General features: G+C 33.1%; 1 protein-coding gene across 2 annotated transcripts; it reads right to left on the bottom strand.

Annotated features, from left to right (window-relative positions):
• Positions 1 to 3,025: 3,025 nt before the first annotated feature.
• On the bottom strand, positions 3,026 to 20,720 carry LOC120348650 (uncharacterized). Of its 2 annotated transcripts, none has more exons than XM_039418838.2 (23): positions 20,019 to 20,720; positions 19,615 to 19,713; positions 19,288 to 19,386; positions 16,910 to 16,999; positions 16,076 to 16,174; positions 15,666 to 15,743; positions 15,025 to 15,117; positions 14,614 to 14,715; positions 13,644 to 13,784; positions 13,386 to 13,595; positions 13,157 to 13,251; positions 12,876 to 12,979; positions 12,718 to 12,744; positions 12,230 to 12,402; positions 11,776 to 11,931; positions 11,051 to 11,179; positions 10,416 to 10,538; positions 9,969 to 10,166; positions 9,230 to 9,325; positions 8,849 to 9,004; positions 5,913 to 6,073; positions 5,633 to 5,708; positions 3,026 to 4,217 (listed from the first exon to the last, which is right to left on the bottom strand). In XM_039418838.2, exons 1-23 carry the CDS (start codon positions 20,118 to 20,120, stop codon positions 4,056 to 4,058), a joined length of 2,769 nt encoding a protein of 922 aa, XP_039274772.2. In that variant the 5' UTR covers positions 20,121 to 20,720; the 3' UTR covers positions 3,026 to 4,055. The 2 variants fall into 2 exon arrangements, with proteins under 2 accessions (XP_039274772.2, XP_039274773.2); XM_039418839.2 differs by having other exon boundaries at positions 3,027 to 4,217; positions 13,386 to 13,580; positions 20,019 to 20,712.
• Between the last annotated feature and the right edge of the window lie 1,031 nt (positions 20,721 to 21,751).

The following is a 21,751-nucleotide window of genomic DNA, read 5'->3' as shown; positions in this document are numbered from 1 at the left end:
AAATAATGTTACAACATTTAGGCCGCGAAATGATTTAATGTAAAATGAAGCATGGTAATCGGAATAACGTCAATAAGTCCGCATCAATAATTATTATAAAATGCTGACTAGGTAGTAAAGTCGAATAAGGTTATAAACGGTGCAATAACAAGTCTTCGTTGCGAGGCAAGCGCAAGTATAATCAAACGAGAGCATACGCTCGTCGTGGCATTGATAAATTGGAAACCCGACATTTTTTTTAATACGATTTTAAAAAAGTCAACTATCGTTTCATAAATATCCGTATACCAGTGTCGGTAATGATAAAATTGATCGCATATAATTGGGACGGTTAATTTGCGAAGGTGATAAAGGAAATCAAAGCTAGCACAAAAGATAAAAATCAGAATAAAATTAATTTGAATTCACTCTTGTCCCAACATCTGTCGCCGGCGTGTAGTACTGCCAGGAATATGAAAACCCAAACTCGATGTCCCAATCGAAAATGAAGTGGATTCAATTGGTTGTTATTATAGGTTTAAATGTGTGAAAAAATATCGCAATTACGGGGTCATTACGTAATCGATTTGGCCGTAATTACGGAATTGATTTTTGTCAATTACGTGCAAGCCTAGATGGTTCAATTATTTATCAATGCAACTATCTGATCTATATTATGGAACGTATCTTTCAGCAAATAGGTAATAGTTATGTAACGGTTGCTTTCAATTCTGCGGCGAAATTTCACCGGTATTTAGTTTAGAAGGATATTCACTACAGAATTGAAAGCAACTGTTACATAACTATTACCTATTTGGAATTAGGAAAATTCTGAAACTAATGTTATAAGCTTCTGTTGGTGTTGGTGTAGTTTTGGGCTTCACTAATGCAGCACTTCTAGCAGGGACTTTTCCTGGCACTCGATTTTATGAAATTAGTGTACGAAAACACGCATATGAATAACCAAAAACGTTTAGGATGATTCAGCAAATTATTTTACGGTTCCAAAGAGTTTGGAGGGAATTCCACTCTGATAGTGTTACTTTTTTCGATCAGCTTTCAACCACATTAAAGCACTTTTACACCTCCTCATTGTTATTTCAGATTTCTAGGTTTTTATTTCGAGTCTGAATGATTTTTGTTTTTGGTATTGTAGGCGAGAAACTGATAAAATGCAATACTAAGTTGCATCTAGTTCTCGTATAACCCCTAAAACAGTCTGCAGATGCGCTTCTGAATAAGACAAAATGTTGCGATAGATGAAAAGACCAATTGCATTGTTATGTCATAAACGATATCAGAGCCAATAGCTGAAAGACGGTACACAGCGGTGCAGACATGCGTCCAAGATTAGGGGTTTTGAAAATTACCATGCCGACCCGAAAATTAATAATTTGAATATGAGCGATCGCAGCCCTGACTGCCCAACTGACGGTAAATTATAATAGTTTACTTATTGTTAAATTAATTTAAGGCCGGTTTTATCAATTTTGAGTACTGATATATTAGCATTTTTTTTATTTTATTCGTGCGTTGACGTGTTACGAATAAAACTCGGTGGGTCCCTTTGTGAACCGCGGGTCAGTGGTTCGCCATCCCTGCCCTAAGCCCTAACCCTATAAACCTAACTGTTTTAATCACAAATATATACTTGTTTTACAGCAAAATGCCCTTGCGATTTTTCCTATGCGGCGAGATTTCCTACGGCGAATTTTCCGGACACGATTATATATATATCTTCTAGTAATGCATGATATTCTATTCGTGCACTTAGTTTGTAAGTAATCTGAGTTCAAGTATCGGTTTCGAGATCAGACAAGATCGAGTGTTTTCAAGCTGGTATGGACGCTATTACTATATCTGTATATATATATACTATATTACTATACTATTTCAATTCACGAGCAATCACTGGTAACAGGTGGACTGAACTGCCCAGCATTATTAGAGAAGACAATCAGACAAAATAAATTACCGGTACTAGTCTTGTTTGTGCTAGAGATATATCGGTCAATTTTTCGATACGGAATCGGTTAAAAATGAACTGATATCGTCGGCTCCTTGATCTGATCTGGATTGTTTTATAGTATAAATTATTGTACGTGGATGGACCGCGCACTCATCATTTACTGCCTCATTACAGTAATTTCATCACAGTTAGTATAGTCTCATCACAGTTAGTATAGGAACGTCGTATGTGTACCAGGTTATATTCATTTTATATTATATAAATAACTTGTTTATGATGATTACTTCTTTACTCCACTCTTCACCCCTCAATGCCCACTGTTACAATAGCGTACGACTTATATAGAATTCGATGCTATATCATGAACTGATTCACAGTGACGTGTTAAATGAGTTAAATATTTTTGCTAATGGGACAATCTGAGTTTAGGCCATAATTTTATATCAATTTTTCTTATTTTAGTTCCATTACGAATTCGGTGACTAGCCAAGTGACTGACTCCCGTAGTATTTGTACCTAAAATTATGGCCTAACCCAAACCTGGTACACATACGACGTTTCGGTGTCCGCCATCTTGGTGCACATACTTCTGGAGTACTCATTATTGGTCGGAGAATATTATTCGAGGAATGTATTTACTAATCTTATCCTGCATCTACACAGTGATACATCCTTCCCCACCCCTCGTAGTATTCATTTTTTGCCTGTTTTGAACTCAACATCATTCTTCTTTTTTCGAATTTTTGTTGCTGCCTTTGTTTATTAGTTTTCAAGTGCTCGGATACAACTACCTGATTGGAACTATTGAATTTTGCTCTTTTAATTAAAAAAGAATTGCTGCACATCTAGTTTTGAAGGTCGCTCACAGTTATTTAAATATTTGTTTAATTTGTCATAAATATTATTTGAAACGGGTTTTCTCGTTTTTTTTTTTTTTTTTGACGCAGTTCGTATAATACCATGTTGGCGTTAAGCTTGCATTCACATATCCCCACGTCATATATAAAGTAACAAGTATTTCCGTGTCCTAGCACGAGAATGCCTAATAAATTGCATCTGCCTGTATAACGTTATATATATATACAATTTAAGTGACCCGTCTTTTTCAATCGCAACAAATCAAAGAATAGTTCACAATGAATGCAATCATATCTATCTATACTTTCCCATTCAAGCAAATTTTTCTGATGATGTAAAGGTAGAAAATGTTGTTACAATAGTCAGGGTTAATACAGATAGCAATTTCGAAAAGCAATCACGGCGTTAAAAGTTTTGACAGAGTTAAACTCTAAACACATCACAAAAGTAAAAAAAAAAGTGTCAACGTGTAATATTTGTATTTGAAAGATTATAATTTAATATCAAAAACTCTAGACAAATTTAGACATCTGGTGGAATTTTCGAATATTGAGTATTGAATAACAGAGAGATCCCGCGGGGCAGAGCATTTTTAATGCTTCAGCAGTAAGACCGAGTTAATTTCCACGAATATGGCTACTTATTAAAAATAATTATGAATAAATATATAAAATTATTACAGATATGATGAGATTAGTATTCTTATTTTATTTTTAAACGTTGATACGTAGTATTGTATTAAGACAGAAAGCAAATTTATGATATATACATAATAAAATATACATACATAATATATATATATATATACCGGTACATCATTATATGCAATGCCAGTTGAAACATGTATATTTTAGCATAAAGAAAAATAATACTCTATTTAGAGAGAAGTTAATGAGAAATATCGTGTCCGGAAAATTCGCCGTAGGAAATCTCGCCGAAGGAAATTTCACCGCATAGGAAAATTCTCTTCATGAAAAATCGCCGCAAGAGCATTTTGCTGTAAAACAAGTATATATTTGTGATAAAAACAGTCTGGCTTATAAGGTTAGGATTAGGGTATGTTCTTAAATAACGAATCTTTTATAAATAAAAAGGTACTTCAAAAACCTAACTGTTTTTATCACAAATATATACTTGTTTTACAGGAAAATGCTCTTGCGGCGAAATTTCCTGCGGCGAATTTTTCTAGAACCAGAAAATATATTGATTCAGCGAAAAAAATTCAGTTCCCAGTATTTTAAATTACATCTTATTGCAGATTTTGCCTCTTTAACATTCGAGCCCCTGGAACTACAAATCTTTTGCTTTGACTTTTTCTTTCGATTCCATTACTATCAACATGAGGAGTGAATACATTCGCATGCAGTTGATTTTGGAAGTTTGAAAGTTCTCTACGTAGCATGTCATATGTCTGTAAAAAACAAAAGTTCCAATGTTGTAAAAATGATTTACATCATGAGTCATTTCAATCATGAACATAATTTCATTATATTAATGTTGGATATCACGGCGACGGAAAAATTATCCAATAAACTTTTTCATTCATGGGTACTGCGGGAGTTCAAAATGGGTTGGGGCGTGCAGGCACATAGTGTCACAGTTTGTTTATTGTACTGCGGTTTATAAGATTAGAAGACCCAGGAACATAATATGCAATGTACGTATACGCGTACATTAAACACGGCTCTCTTGGCTCACGCGCCTTGGAAATTGCACATGGTCGGACTGATATTGAAAATTCTATTTCATAATCGCCGGTATCTGAACCACATTATGCGCCTTATGCGTCAGAATGCGCGGCGACAACAACAAAAATAATAAATTTAATGGTTTTTATGAATACTTAAAATGTAGCCAAGATCGAGCCTGATTATGTAACCGACCATGACACGGAGTGCATTCTTTCCCACGATATTTATGCTCGCCATTTTACATGCGCAGCTTTTAATTAAATATACTTGTTCCACACTGCGTCGCACTTTTCCCACGTGTCCCGCTTGTTCCATTCGTTTTACGTGTCACACTTGCCTCGTGAGTCCCACTTGTCCTACATGTCCCACCTGGCCCGTTGGATCAGGTGTGGGACAAGTAGGGGAAGTTATACACAAATAGGACTTGTTTGGACCAGACAAGTGCGGGAAAACTGGGGTACGTAGGAGTAGGACAAGTGATACAAGTGTTGGATAACTGGCACAAGTGTAGGACACAGTGGGATAAGCAGGTTAAGTGGGACATGCGCGGGATAAGTAGCACACGACATTTTTGAGACACCAGACGCACCATGCCAACGGACTGAAGGAGGTACTGCAGACTGCAGCTCTACCAGCGAAATGACATCTAGGCCAGGATGGTGGAGATATATTATTAAGAAAATGCGACATCGGCAAAGCAGTTTTTTAGTATTGATGATCATCTCAATAGGACTTCAAATAGGTTCAAACCAAACTAGCTATGGCATATAATTGACCTGAAAATATGAACAACCAATTTTCTATTATCAAATGCCACAAAACCAACAAAAATCTCGGGTATGACAAAACAGGGTATACATATATTTGTATATCAATGTAGAAGAAAATGGGCAGCAACGTTCGGGCTAAATCTCCAAAAATCGATTCATTCTATTTATCTTACTTACACTACACATCCTTGAATAATATTGGGAAACGAGGCTTTCTGTGGAGAAAATCAGCATTTTATTAATTACCGCACCATACATGGGATGATATGGTTCGAATACTTCTATCGGAATTCTATACATACTTAATACTAATTTCTATATACGAGTAATTGATGCAAAACTTAATTATTTGTTTATTAACTTACTGATTGTTCTTTTTTAAGTGTCTTCATTAAATTAGTTGCTCCAAGTCGATAGTCATTAAAATCAAACACACTAAACCTGTAATAAATAAAACAATGTGATGAAGTAAAAGGGAAATCGTCGGTTTTTTGAATAAGACGGAAAATAGACAAATTTGGTACGGAATTATGAATAAATGAGTTCGTTTTTATTATACGTTTCTGGACATAAAAATTTAAAATATTCTTCATCATTGTTCACATGAAAGATTCTTAAAATAACAAATTCAAAAACGTCACGTACCACGCCCAAATTCTCTTTTTAACGCGCATCTTTGTTAGACCAGCACTGCAGCATGAAGTGATTTTATTCGGCTGATACTTTAAGCACCCACAAGCTGCGCTTTTTCTAATTCTCCCGGGTAGTAGTGAAAAGTAATACTCTCCAGAAATGACGTTACCTGCCTGTAAAAACGTTAGTTTTACAATGCGTCAATTGCTAAAAATTTGAGCCAGCATGTAGATACCCATCTTATATGTGATGTTACAAATAATAAAGCGTTCATATATATGATGAAAATAAACGACAAGCAGAGGATAATAAAATAATTTACTTGAAGAAAGGAAATGATATATATATGTAAATATATATTGTCACGCTCATAACAAAAGTGCGTAAGACATTCTTATCGGTTTGGAGTAAAACATAAAAAAGTTTATTTGAGATATTTTTTTGTCATCAAGAGTAAATAATTTCCCATGGTTAAATTTGTTAATCGTAGCCCGATTTAAATGTGTTAGTATAACGCAGTCGTCATAATGGCGTGTTACGTCATAATGGCGTGACGTCACTGTGACTTACGCAGAAATATGTCTACAAATTGAGGACATACACAATTTTGCATTGATTATATATATCCATCAATCCTGAAAAACTAAATTTCAGAAAACGTTTGTAAGCTACGGTATATACATACGATGTCTAATCCCAAAATGAATTATCAGTTTTCATAACATCATTTTTCATGTTTGAAATATATTTTTATCAATGTGACACCCTGTTCGCACCTACCAATGATTGGATTTTCCACAACTATTGCATATAAAGCCGTTGCATCCATCTAGTCATCTACCGTGTTTCCCCAAAAATAAGGCCTACCCTGAAAATAAGACCTAGCCAATTACCCCGTTTTTTTGACCTAGTGTCCTAGTCAATAACCAGAAATCTCTGATCGTTTTAAATGATTGATAATCTATGTTTTGCAGTTATTTTGAATAAAAACGTATTATTTATGAGTAAAAGGACATGGGTTTTTATATTTGTACTTTGTAATTGTGTTTCTGATAATGAAAATATAAGACATTCTTTGAAAATAAGCTCTAGTGTCATTTTTCAGGAAAATATTGAAATAAGACCCAGTCCTATTTTAGGGGAAATACGGTGATATGAATTGGATTCAAATAATTGAATACCACAAGCGCCCATTTTCCTTAAGTCGGTTTACTGACCTTTGTGACATCACAGTAGTCTCGTGTTAAACAATTTATTATTACGGAACAATTGCAAAAATCTGCATGTCTATATGTCACCTTATATATCCCTTATATGCGTTGCGGCATATATCTGAGTTATTCGACTGGTGCGCAGCATTACGTAAATAAATAACTATTTTATGAAAAACCCAAAATAGCCATAGAGAGACTTACACAATTTAGTTATTGTCATGACGATATATAAATATACTGTATTATAACAAATAAACAAAATTGTAAATAGAAGTAAATATAAATACATATATAATCAGAGGTTCATACTACCAGAGTCGAGTAGTTTGTAAATATTACACCATCAGTACGATGCTTACATCCCGCAACTAAGGTAATTACGGACAACACGTCTATAACTCTTCCGTGGTTTGGCATCAGAAATTGTATGGGAAATGCATAAGGCAGAGTGAGAAATGACGGACAAAGAGGCTCGTCATATTTGAACTTGGTACATTTTTGTCAAAAATGTGTGCATTGCCGTCTTATTGTATTCTGTTTAAAAGGTAGCAGACTACGTCTGATTGATTATTTAATTTAAGCAATAAAATGGACAATGAAATTTATAAATAACAAGGAAACTACGCAAGAAACCACATGTTGAATGGAATTGAATATTGAAAGATTGCAAAATGAGTTCATTAAAATGGGCGGTATTTGTCAATCAACATTGCTCGCATTAGTATCCGAGATTACAAATATTATGTAATTATAATTATAAGCCAAATATACACTATATATGATAATTTATCATTGATTAGTTTGAGTGCAATAAAACATGTCACATTTATTGTTCCCAGTATGCCCTGTACTAATATAGTGGGTTGTTACGCGTGTCGATTTTGATACCGGCATTATCATAATATTATTATTACAATATCACTCATACGTCTTTTACATTTTGAGTACAATATGAAAGTCCGTGACACTATATTTCCGATTTAACATTTGCCTTAAGTGTTATTGGAGTATGCGACTGGATAAATATTTTTGAATTTAAATAATAGTAATGCTGGTATCGTATGTAATCTGGATAAGCTCGTAGCAGAGCGGGCCAATCGTACACTTGTAATTTGCAAGCATTTGTAGATTGATTCTGTTATTTATACCTGTAGGACGGTGAAATATTTGATTATTGGTGCATTCAACAGCCAAAGGCTGAAAAGATTGTAAAATCAGTTTAAGGCAAATTTGAAACAATATTCCTGATTTAACCAAGGGATAACGATAATGTAATTGAATTTGTGGGGTTTAGAAACAATTATTTGCGACAATTTACCAAAACAACGTTTTTCATATTCGAGTATTTTTTTCAGTATTACGTTTTAAAACTCTTGCAATGGGTTAATTGTTGAAAACTGAGTATGTTGTTTACCATATACAAATGTTTTATAACGATTGTTACATTTGTATGTATTTTGTTTATTCATTTTCTGATATTTTTCTTAATCATTTAGAGAAAATTAGTGTTTAAATTATGAAAATTGATTTTAAATATACTTTAGAATTTATTTTTCATTCTTAGCTTGTACCAATAAGTGTTCTGAACTAGTTCTAAAATATATGGACAAATTCGCCGGAGCTTGCCATCATAATTCGAAATCGCGAAAACAATACACTACAGCATAAAAAAACTATTGTATAATGTGCGGTGACTAATATCTGTATCAAGTTACTGTTCAATAATAACAATACCTTTAAAGACATCATCTCTGCTTCTGATTCTTTGTGTAACGTATCAACGTCTGATACAGCCAGACCCACCAGAAGATTTAGAAGGCAGATCACAACAATCACAATGAAAAAAACATACGTTGTCAGAGTAATTCCTGCGTGTCGGATATTAGTATTCTACAAGCAAAAAAATTTAAAATGGATATATTAAAATATATATGCTATAGTATTTTTTTATAATATTTCCTGATCCAATATCTAAACCACTGTAACATCCTGAAATGCACACTTGTAAACTAGTGAATTAGTTTAATTTCGCAGCAAATATTTCGTTCAGATCACATGATTGCACGCCCTCTAACAGTTAGGCTACTCACAAAATTAATCATAAACAATTCTTACTAGAGCATTGTTTGATGTCAGTGTATCCACATATTCAACCTCTCCAGACATCATTACCAAAACAGTTGCAATGGACATTTCTCCTTTGAACAGTGGCTAAAATTATTTTATTTACCATCATTATAACATTTTACAACAAATTATGTTAAACATAAAGGCAATTTACATAAACTGAAACTAAATATATATGTGTCTTTGTGCATGTTTTAAAAGATTATGCGATTTGTAAACAAATAACTATATGGTTATTCATACCAGCGAGACTTTCTTTCTAAACGGCTTTATGCGGAATAAAAATTAGTTGGAATGCGCTGTTATGAGAATGTAGTGTTACGAAAACGGAATTTGGTGCTGAACAGTTTTGCAGGAACAGAGTTGTGTGGGTTGTATTTGTGGTAATGTTATTTACATTTACAAACTGTTGTGGGACATGAAGTAGTTTTTTTTATTGAAAGCTGAATTCACAAGAAACAAAAAACATTGACTGCAATTTTCATTAGACAAACTGCACTAACTATTTTCTATGATATTTTTATTGGTTAAGCTTTACAGAACTGAGAGAGTATGATTATTCAATTTATCTTAATTAAAAGTTATTTGGAATAAACAACATATATTTATGTATATATATTTATTTCTTAGGTAATACATTTGAAATTGCCAGCTATTAAACCCATTTATTCTTACTAATAAGTACTAGTATTTTTAAACTATAATTAAAAAAAATAAGTATATTCACCATGAAATCCAGTAGAATACTAAATGTCACTGCGAATCCTATAATAATTGGAAAGAAAATAAATATGACAATAAAAGAATTTTTCAGGATTCTTGTAAACATGATGAAAAATATTCCAATAACTGGTAGCTGTCTCATCGTCAGAAGAATGTTAAACCACGCTGTAAAGACGCAGATCGCTGCCAGTGGGTAATCCTTCTGTTAAAACAAACAATACGTTTTTAAATATCTTTGATTAATATTTGGCTAAAATATTCGATTTTTTGAAGTGCCAATTTAGTGCCTAATTAACTAAACGAAAAAATTGATTTACTGCTATTTTATCTACATCCTTGTTCAAGTGTATAGTTACTACTAACTATTTATATGGTTTTTCCTATTTATAATAATAACGAGCATAAACGCTCTGGACTATAAAGATTCATCGCATGCTGACATTCGACTTACCAACTCATGCGATAAGAAGCCATCATCCAATACAAGTATACAGGTGCAGATATAAACTAACATTTTCAACCAGTGTCCAAATGTAAATAAATAGGAAGGAAATTCAACAACTATTGAAACCAGCTGATAAAAGAAAAATAAACAAATCTACTCAAAACGTATGTAAACCTTATATATATAAGGCTTCAGACAGAGCGGGCTTTTTATAAAGCGTGAAAAATTACAATCAATGACTTTGCGAGCTCTTGGCAGACAAATGTCATCAGGTTGATAAAAATACTGGAACGTGCATCATTGTATAATTCTTTCACACAAAATATATGCCATTTTGATTTTTTTAAACCATATCCAGCACCTAAAACCTAAAAACTTTCGAATACTGAACCAATTTGAAAAAGATTTATATTTTTCGTTAGAAAAGAACGCATCAAAGATAAAAAAAATAATTATCCTAGTCGACATAGAGTTTGAAATGTGGACGAATTTCACTTCACATTGTATCAGAAACCTTCTGGATGCTTTTGGACATAAGCAAAAATATGACAGCAAAAATATTATGCCGGTTTGTTGGTTTTCGCATTTTTTTCAAATGTAGTTCCCACAATATCTATCAATGGCATATCCTATGTACTTACATCTTTTACAATGCTAATAAAAGAGATTACAAGAAGAATTATAGATACAACTCCAACAGAAACATCGCTAGTACCATTTCTAACTTCGGCATCAGTAGTATTAATGGTTTCGTTCGTGAAATGATGAGTCTGAAAAAAGAGCAATGGACTGACAAAAAATGTGAAATCTAATCTTTTTTAGAATGAATAAACAGACGGTTATGTATAGCTAACAACGGCTATTACATAAAACATTTTTTGCCTTGAACTTGTGAATTTAGTTGCTAAAATGTAAACCTTGAGCGGTAAAAACCTTATTCTGTCTATGCCATAAAAATAGTGTGAAAGTTTCCGATTCGCAAAAACGTTGAACTTATAATATCGCAAGCAATACAAAGATTGATAAATGATTTTCAGTATAATTACATAACAAAAAGGGTAATATAAATACTTTGTGATGGCTACAAGGATTTCAATACAGTTGAAGTTTCATTAAGCTTCCAGCATGACTTTTATGTAGGGCTGAATACACTTAATCTGTAAGCGCTTGTTACTTAGTTTGGGCTATTTTATAAAAATGGTATGAATCATATCAATAATACCTTCCTTGTATTTCAATTTTCAAATAAATGTCGCAAATAATTCTTGTTAAAATAATATGATAAAATGTAGTATAATAAAATTATTAGAATTTCAAACATAAAGAAAATGAAAAGAAGCGAACACAAGTAAACATGCAATCTCACATTCGTCATTTTCACATAGAATGTGAGCATTGCGACATACGCCACATAAATAAACAGCCCTCCATAGAAGTAGTAACTTCCTATACTCTGCCATTTGTGATTTATGAGAGCAATTGCTAGAGGGTGACCAAGAACCAGGTTGCATTTTTCATGACACTAAAAAGTAAAAGTAATAAACATGAATTTTATTCACTTGTGTTCCAAATGTTTTCCAGAAAAATAATTCTAATTAGTGAAAAGATTTTTATTTTTCTAACTATTTGTTTGTCACACTAATAAACTTGTTGAAAGTAACGAAGCCATGTTTGGTCATCTTCTCACCTTTGGTCAGCTATTCACAAGTTGTAAAATATATTTTAAACATAGTTAACGTCGATGGGATTTTTGCTAGAACGAAGATTTTTCAGTAATTGGTGGAGTACAATATATATTTGATATTAGCCCTTGAACTCACCGCAATAGTTAAGGGATGATTGTCTCTCACTACTTGTCTCTTCTCAGTGTAAGGCTTTGCATGACTTGTCAACTTACACTTCATTACAGTATTATTACAAATAAAACTTCTTTCATCACAGTCCGGAGTGACTTTATTAGTGTGCTCTTTATCACTGAGATTCCAGGCTTCGGCTGTGGAATGGAACAATATTTCTTGCAAAACCAAATACAATGATAAAATTCTACGACTATAAAACCGAACACTTGTGGAGCAACTTCATAATGGCATATTTTCGTTCCTTACTTGTTCGGATAGAATGAATACTACGATCGAAAGGGGTAAATTTTTTGCTAACCGTGGACATTTTATGCTAAAATCAGAGGTCAGTTTTATAAAGCGAGGTGCTAACTACAAAATTCCAAACACAAGATCAGTTCATAACACACACACATGTTGCGTTTTTTTTTTAAATATTAACATTAAAGATATTGAAATTTTCTACATACCATCTGAAAAGTGCGTTGTTGGTCCATCTGTAATAAGATTTAAATCATGTGCTAATGAGCAAACAAAATGTTACATACATAATATGCTTTTAATTTAATGCAAATGTTATTCACCTTATGAGAAAGTCTGATAATAGACCAATAAAAAATAATCTTACCTGTTTCTGTTATCCTCTTTCCAATATTAAACAAACCATCGGTGCGATCATTCTTTTTGTTATTAAGCGTGGATACTGGTGTTGTCTCAGAACAATTTTCATATCTGCAAAAAACACAAATATATTAAATACGGTTCACGTTATCCTTTTTGTCCATCACAATACATAAATCTAATATGTTGACAAGTATGGTATATTCAAGTCCAAATGAATATTTCTGAAGATATTGTTTGGATTGCTTTAACAACGCAATATGAATATCAAAAAACTTTATTTCATACCCTTCTATGCAGTTATTAATATCATTCCAGCCTCTATGTACCATCCAGTATTTACTTGTATATGTGTCATCAAGGAAAGCGAAGTTAAATCGCGCCTGAATAACAAGAAACTAGTTTAAATTTCAATATTTACTAAATATTGAATGCCATAAAATCATATTCCATTCGAACAAGAATTTTATCTTGCTTAGCATTGTCAGCTTGCGCTAATAGTAATGAAAGTTTTCACCATAAATTCTGGGTGTTTTGGATCTTTATAGCAGCTGAGTTCGATACATTTGTCCATCACAAGAGCGGCAATATCTGGCATCAAACGTATTAATTGTCTCATTGGTGTTTCTATTTCTTTGCTACCATCCACATCCTTTGCAACTGACATATATTCTGCCCACTTTTCGTGTGCAAGAAATAACCGCACACATTCCTGTAACAATAAATACTGTGAGAAGTTACATTCAAGTCCAAAAACATTACAGATGTTTCTTACCTTATTGTGCAATTGAATCGCAGTCAATAGCGCGGTGTCTTTTTCGGCATCAACTATATTTGCTTTGATCTCTGGGTGTTTAAGCAATATTTCTACTAAATAAGCAGAATTATTGTTCACAGCAATATGAAGCGGAGTTTTCTGAAATAAAAATAATATTTATTTTATGTACCAAGAAGCAGTTAAATATGTATAACAGACTATATGAGTAATTAATACAAAATGATCGGAAATAGAATACGTGTATCATGTACACTCATTTTCGTCATACATGGAGGTTTAGCGAAGGCGATAGATTGTCTAAGTAAAGTCACCTATGCAAGCGATATTTATTAATGCATATTACATGGAACAAAAGTTTAATATAACACTACTTTTTTCGTGACAAACCCGTGACTGAAGACAGTATGTGCGATTGAGTCATACCATATTATTTTGATGAATTAACCGATCGAATGGATCATGGAATTAGTAAGACAAGTCGTAGCTGAGTACATCAAACAAACAAAATTCGTATTGTTAGCCCTCTCGTTAAGCAATGGGTATATAGTAAGACAAGAAATTTGTTCTCAGGATCCCTAACTTGAACTCACAGACGCCAATGATAGCATATTCGTGTACTTCAAAGTTTCTGGCATCCTCCTGCAACATGTGCGTTACAAGCTTTTATGGGTATTTAATGTGCATAAAATTATGAAGGAAATATTTGCCTTGAATCGATAAAATCAAGTTATATCCGGTGGTGGAATTCAAATTTCAATATCGAATTTTCTTTTGTATCAAACTCAATAACAATGGGTTCTGTCATATTTCATAAAATGTATATCTCCTTTCGTAAGCATGAGGCGCTTTACATAATAACACATGACATTCAAAACGATAAATATAGCGCTAGTCGTCAGCTGCAGTCCAGGTGATATGCAGTGGTTGTTACAAAATGGTAACTATCAACACAGTGAGAAAGACATACTTGCTCATTCCCACTGATAGCATTTACGTCAGCTTCGTTTTCTATGAGAAGTTTAACGATATCTTGATTTCCTGTTTTGCATGCATAATGCAGAGGTGTAGACTAAAAAAACGATGGGAACATTTTACAATTTTTTTTTTTAATATGATGTTATGGATTTATTTTGGACTAGATCAAACAATAAAAATACTTTGTACCATATAACACACTTATCGCTACTAATAATATTAGCTAACTCCTCGTTGTCTGAATTTTAAGTATAATAGTTAGTTACATGTTTGCAATATCAGAATTATATTTAGTTGTAAATTGGAATACGTCACATATTTCTAACGCTTATTCAATTATAAATGCCGTTCATAGTATTAAAAATTTTACATAATGAAAATATTTTCAACCACCGTAACTGACCTGTGTCGAATCTAGAGTATGCACATTGGCATTCCACATGGCTAATAATTCAGCCGTTTCAAATGGAGTACCATGATAATGCATCCAACTATCCTGTAATAAAACATAAACTTATTTCAATGTAACTGGCGCGTAAATATAGCATTCGTATGGGAGAATAATTAGGGACCAAATACCATTGATAATAGACGCAAGATAGAGCAAAAAAAAGGAGCTGTCGGTGTGAATACCTTCAACTTGGCATCCCAAACAAGAGTCATTTACTGTGGCTTTTGCAAAAAAACGCGACTTTGTTTTGAGTGGAAAACGCCGGTCAAATCGAATTGGTGGGTAGAAATCTCTAAGTTGTAAGATTTCCTAAATGAGAGTTGAGATAGGATTCGGTATATTCGAATGTTATGCGCCCTGACAGTTCTAGAATAGTGACAATAAATCTCGTAACTTGCAAATGCTATGTCATCTTATTTATGAATATGAGTGGGTTTCTTTTACGTGTAAATCATTCAAAAACCTTTTTATAAAAAAGATTGGCCATGTCGAAATATCCTAAATTAGTAAGCTAATGATTACAAAAAATATTCAGGCTATTTTGGAATATTTGTAATTATTATCCGATCGGATTTAAAAAATGTTTTGCTAACCGGATTACATATTTTCCAATATTTGGACTCGTGGCATTCTTCTTTATGAGATCCAGCAGCATAGTGTAGTGGAGTGCACTGAAATTCATTGAAGGACAATATAAATAAATGATAAGGTTCTGTGCATAATGTACCATTGTAAAACAAGATTAGGAAATAAGTTTTAATATTGTTTGTAATTTAAACAGGCAAACCCTTAAGTTACCTAAATTCATTACATAATGACGTACCAAAGATGGTAATGTGTAGTTATGAAATTACAGAATCAGACTGCTTGATCAAGCGAAACATGCCGAGTTCGTGCTATCAAATCAGATGTGTTATTGACTCAAACTCAGAGTAATAAAAAAAATGAAAAATATCCATTAACCATATAAATCAATAATAAACATAAGACTAGTATATCATACCCCTGTAGAATCTGGAGCATTAATGTCAGCACCGGATATAAGCATTGCTTCACATCCATGCAGGAAATTCATGATGGCACAAAGTCGCAGTGAATTATTCTGTAAAGATTTTGAAACATTGAATAAAGTCATGCAACATGCGCGTGTACTTGAAATCAATGCATCATGAATCAAATCATGTCTGGATATTTCATAATTCCTAGCAACATCCGGCCCGCGACGCTTCACTGAATTATAGTAGCAAAGCAGCTGTTTTGACGATTATATTCTTTACGTTTTAGAATTTATAGTGAGACACCTGTAGACTAAATTATATTATAATCTAACAAGTACAAAATTCACAATTACTCGTTTAATGAGCTTAATAATAATTTAATTAGAATTAGACAAATGACAACAAAACGCAGAAAAGTTGATGCTAAGTGCAAAGGGTTCAATGGCGCCGAAAATACTCATATGGAATTTTTTGAGATGCAATGCAACGAGAAAATAAATCGATATTCTTTTCGAGAGATGTATCACTGCTTGATTTTTATTATAAAAAGTATCATCCGTTCGGTTTTCAACTTACTAAAAACATATGCGGCCCGCCAATGACTTGCAATCCTTAATTTTGGCCCGCAAGCGACCAAAGTTTGCCGTCCCCCCCCCCCCCCCCCTTTTTTCAGACAAATTGATTACCACAGGAAATAATCCCAAATAAAAATATAGTGAAAACACTTCATGAACAATTGTGGTAATAAAAATCTGTTAGATGCTTATTTTCAACAGAGCACATCCCACATAAACAACCGAATACCAATGATTATTTTCAAAGGTAAACATTATATTTACCATATTAGCTTGTGAACAGCCTTTTGTATCTAACATAAGCTTCATAACTTCCAGATTTCCATATGATGCAGCTATCCAAAGTGGTGTTTGCTAAAACAAAAATATCACCAAACCATCAGTTCGAATGGATTTTTTTTGAAAACAATCATCGCAAGCAACTATATTACTCTCATATTTGTATTTCCAATTCAAAAGCATCCGAGAGTTTTGTGCAATATGACTGATACGAATTTTATTGGTTTTGCTTGGTTCAAACTCACATGTTCTGTATTGCTAAAATTACTGTAATAAAAGTATATGTACAGTGAGTTATGTATGCTATGTATGTACATTAATTCAAAGAATACATACTTTATAGAATTGGCTGTATATGACATTGGCTGCATACGTGATTATGTATATCATCCGAATGGCTATATATGTATTTTGAGTTGGCTGTATATGCATATGGCAATTCCTGTGAATACAAATGACATCGACTGTATTTGCATATGACATTTGCAAACTCACATATTCTGTGTTGAGCTAAAAATAGTAACTGTAATATATGTATATGTAAATTGAGTTGAATATATATATATGCTGTGTATGCACGTTATTTGAATGAATCCATATTATACAAAATTGGTTGGATATGCATATGACATTTCCGACATATGTAATTATGTATATCATCCGAATAGCTATATATAAATATTAAGTTGGCTGTATATACATATGGCATTGACTGAACATGCAATTAGCTGACTGTATGTACATATGAGTTGGCTGTATTTGAATATAGGTTGGCTGTATATGACATTGGCTGCATGTGCATATGAATATAAGTTGGCTGTATATGCATCTTTTGTTGGCTGTATATGTGTATGATTTGGCTGTATATGTATATATGCCATTGGATGTAGGTGAATATGATCACTTGAATGACTGTATATGTATATTGAGTTGAGTATATATGATGTATATGTACATTATTTAAATAAATGCATAACATATAGAATTGGCTGTATACGCATATGACATTGGCTGCATATGTAGTTATGTATATCATTCGAATGGCTATATTTGTATATTGAGTTAATTATATGTGCATATGACAATGCCTGTATATACATATGGCATTGACTGTATATGCATATGACCTTTGCAAACTCACATGGTCTGTATTGCTAAAATTAGTAATTGCAATAACTATATATGTACATTACATTATGCACATTGTTTGAATGAACGCATCTTATATAAAACTGGCTGTATATGCATATGACATTGGCTACATATGTAATTGTGTATATTATCCGAATGACTGTATATTTTATATTGGCATTGGAGCTATATGTATATGAGTTTCCTGTATACACATATGAGTTTGCTGTATATGTACATTGGCTGTACATATATGGCTGCATGTGCACATGACATGTGGATATATATGTGTATGATTTGACTGTATATGCATATGACATTGGATGTATGTGAGTATGACATTGGCTCTTGTATGTAAATCACTTGAACGACTGTATATGTATATTGAGTTAAGTATACATGCTGTCGATGTAGACTACATTACTTGAATGAATGTATATTTAAAAAAATCGGCTGTATGTCGATATAACATTGGCTGCATATGTATATGAGTTTAAGCCAATGCTATATGTATTTACACTAACTAATATACATAGACAGCCAATTCATATGCATATACAGCACACTCATATGCACAAAAAACAAACTCATATGTACATACAGACAACTCATGTGCATATAATACAACCAATGTCGTATGCATATACATTCCATGCCATATGTACATATCGCCCACCCATATGCAGATACACCCAATTCATATACAGTCATTGCCATATGTATATACAGCTAATATATTCTTTGAAACTCGGGAGAATACGCTGAAACCATTTCTTGGTATGCAAAAATAGTTTTGGCGATTAATGCCAAGACCAATGAGTGCAATCTCTACAAATTATGGATTATTAAAATAACTATATTATTTCTATAAAAAAGTTCATCTGGTAAACTAGAAAAAAGTGTCAAAGGACAGGGGTGTAAACTTTTTAGACTTCAATGATCGGAGCAGCATGGTTCATAGTTTTAGCTCTGCGAGGCAGCCCACTTATGACTCCCGATAATAATAATATATCTTTGTTATTATTTAAACCCATCCCACATGTATGTATGGAAAACATTGAGTGAAATATGACTTTATAGTACAAGTTAGACTGAATTTTTCGTAAAACATTTTTGAAAAGCCTTGAGTTCATGGTATTTACTCGTCTAGATTCTTGATTTCGAATCAAGCTGTTTTCCTATGTTGAATTGCTTTCTTATTTAAAGTCATTTTGTTTATCAATAATTCTTACCTGCATAACTCTGCTGACATTACAGTCAGCGCCATGATTAAGTAATAGCTGACAAAGATTCATGTTATTTGATCTTGCCGCGACCATTAACGGAGTTTCCTGAAAGCACACAGAAAAATATGAATAATAGCATCATATGAAATTCACTTAATGACAGCGATAAGCACTGTTCAAGGGAAAAAGTACAAACATTTTAGACTTGATATTATTATTGTCCTGCATCCTTCGACAACTGTACTTTGAAATGTTTGTTAAAAACGTATGTTATTAGTGATGGACACTACCTACCTATATAAGTAATTGTAAACAATGCACCTATGTACTCACCCATTTATATTTACTATTGATCTGAACTTCTCCGGTTTTTAAAATCTCTTTGACTTGTTCCGTATCGCCATTTTTTGCTGCAAGCACTAGATTGCGAACCTAGAAACAGTCATCGAAACGGTTAATTTCTAATTGTTTTTACGGCTTATTACATTATTTTATTATTTTACAAATATTTCAGTATAAAAAGTTAGGAACAATATTCACATTAACAATTACTTCAAAGATTAAATGCTGTATGCTCAAGGGCTTTGACTAACGGCGTCTTAATATGGTAAAACTATTTGTGTTTTATTTTCGAGAGAAAAATCTTTCTAACCTCAGATAACGACAAAAAAAACAGAAAGTTTGTTGAACATTCTACTTAGAATGTCAATCATCAGTTAAAGTCACATCGGTTATACCTTTCTTTGTTGAGCCGGTTCCATATTCATCGGAAACCAAGGTCCCTTTCCTGTGTCAACCATTTCTATCTCATTGTTGGGGACAGGAGGTGGTATATCCATTTTTGTTGTCAATTAACAATTAATTGACCTTAACGAAATTTAATAGTAAAATACTATTGCGAAAATACTTTTGAGAAAACTTCATTTAGTGAACCAGCGCATTTCCAATGTCGTTATGACGACGATGCATTACTTTGCAAAACGTTTTGGAGTGAATTCGTCGTTCAATTATTACGGTACAGTAAGTAGTTACATAGTTTGCTTAAACCCATAAATATGCTACTGGAGTAAAATTTAGAGATACCCGACGTTTCCTGCTAGGTAGTGGGCATCCCGAAGGGCAATAAAAAGACTGGTATCTACCGTAGACTAAATAAGTTGCAATCATTTATAATTTTCTCCCAGGCAGACAAACGAAAACCTCCCAGTATAACCTGTAATGTTACGCGTACACAGCGAAGCTATTTCCCAAATTATTTTGCTAAAATCGCTCTATGGACTCAAATTGTTATTAACTTCTAAACATTCATTGACAATGAAATGAGCAGAATGGTGATCACTTCCCTTCATGTTTCAATGAACGTCCTGAACGGACATAGTGAAATACATTGCCAGATTATTTTCCAATAACCGCTCTATGACTCGCAGATTATTGACTTCCCAAATTTCTCATGTTTAAATAGAAGCCCTAATTTAACTGAATATGACTCTAACATCTTTAGCGTGGATATATCAAAACTGTACACGACAGCCAACGCTGTCCACCTCGCCATATATTTATTTCTCAGGGGGTAATTGCTTCAAGGTATTTTGCTGTCCTTTAGTATCTTTATTATGTAGCCTACGTTTTATTATTATCAACAATGGCTTGGAAAATCAACCTCTGCGTAATTGTGACTACATTCGACGTCATAAGAATTAGGTCAATATCTCCAAAAGATATTGTCTCGTAACAACAAAACTACTCTACTTTCTAAAATACTCTGACCTATTGCATTTAAACGACAAGCATACATCGGTGGTAGAGCGACCGTTACTGTTTCAGGCAGATAATGCATTAAGTTATTCAAGGAAGAAGGATACGTTACGCGAAGATCCACCTGTTTATTGTTCTTACATAAAGCGTCACTTCCTACTACAAACACTGAGCAATAATATTACACATACACATTTTCCTACGTCCGTTAATTTACAACAATAATTACATATATTAAAATAGCCGGGTACAGTTTAAAGTATTATACATATACAGTATATACATATATATATATATATTGACATGTTATATCGAAAGTGGCAATAATTTCGCTTGCGAAATCAACGATATTCTATATAATATATTCATATATTCGAATCAGTCATTCAGCCAAACGTTTACTCGTTATTCCAAAAAAATCAACAACAAAGAAAACTGATGCAGCAAATGAATTAACGTTATTGAAAACATTGTTGTAGAAAGATATAAGATTGTCGCAAGCTCTGAGTCACGTCCACACATCCCGAGAGTTAACTAATAAATAAACGGAAAATTTTATAATAAGGATGTGTGCGTGCGGTATGTCAACGTTGTTGTGTGCCCATCGACATTAGTGACTAACATGTCGATCACCAAGTCTCGAATGGTCTTTCGCTTCTGATTTAGAGATTTTTGAACATATACATTAGCAGCTGGTTCATGTGTCGTATCTGTC

The sequence above is a fragment of the Styela clava genome, chromosome 1 (assembly GCF_964204865.1).
Source record: "Styela clava chromosome 1, kaStyClav1.hap1.2, whole genome shotgun sequence".
Classification (NCBI taxonomy): domain Eukaryota; kingdom Metazoa; phylum Chordata; class Ascidiacea; order Stolidobranchia; family Styelidae; genus Styela; species Styela clava.
The sequence above is the reverse complement of the archived record's forward strand: the minus strand, read 5'-3'. Positions and strand labels throughout refer to the sequence as shown.

Bases quoted from the DNA above. Each gene is read 5' to 3' on its own strand.
- LOC120348650 (XM_039418838.2), bottom strand. From the start codon at position 20,120: ATGGATATACCACCTCCTGTCCCCAACAATGAGATAGAAATGGTTGAC. The intron at 15,118-15,665 runs GTTAGCAAAACA...GTTTTATTACAG, and splicing joins ATTGGAAAATATGTAATCCG to GATAGTTGGATGCATTATCA. The intron at 11,932-12,229 runs GTGAGTTCAAGG...TTTACTTTTTAG, and splicing joins ATCATCCCTTAACTATTGCG to TGTCATGAAAAATGCAACCT.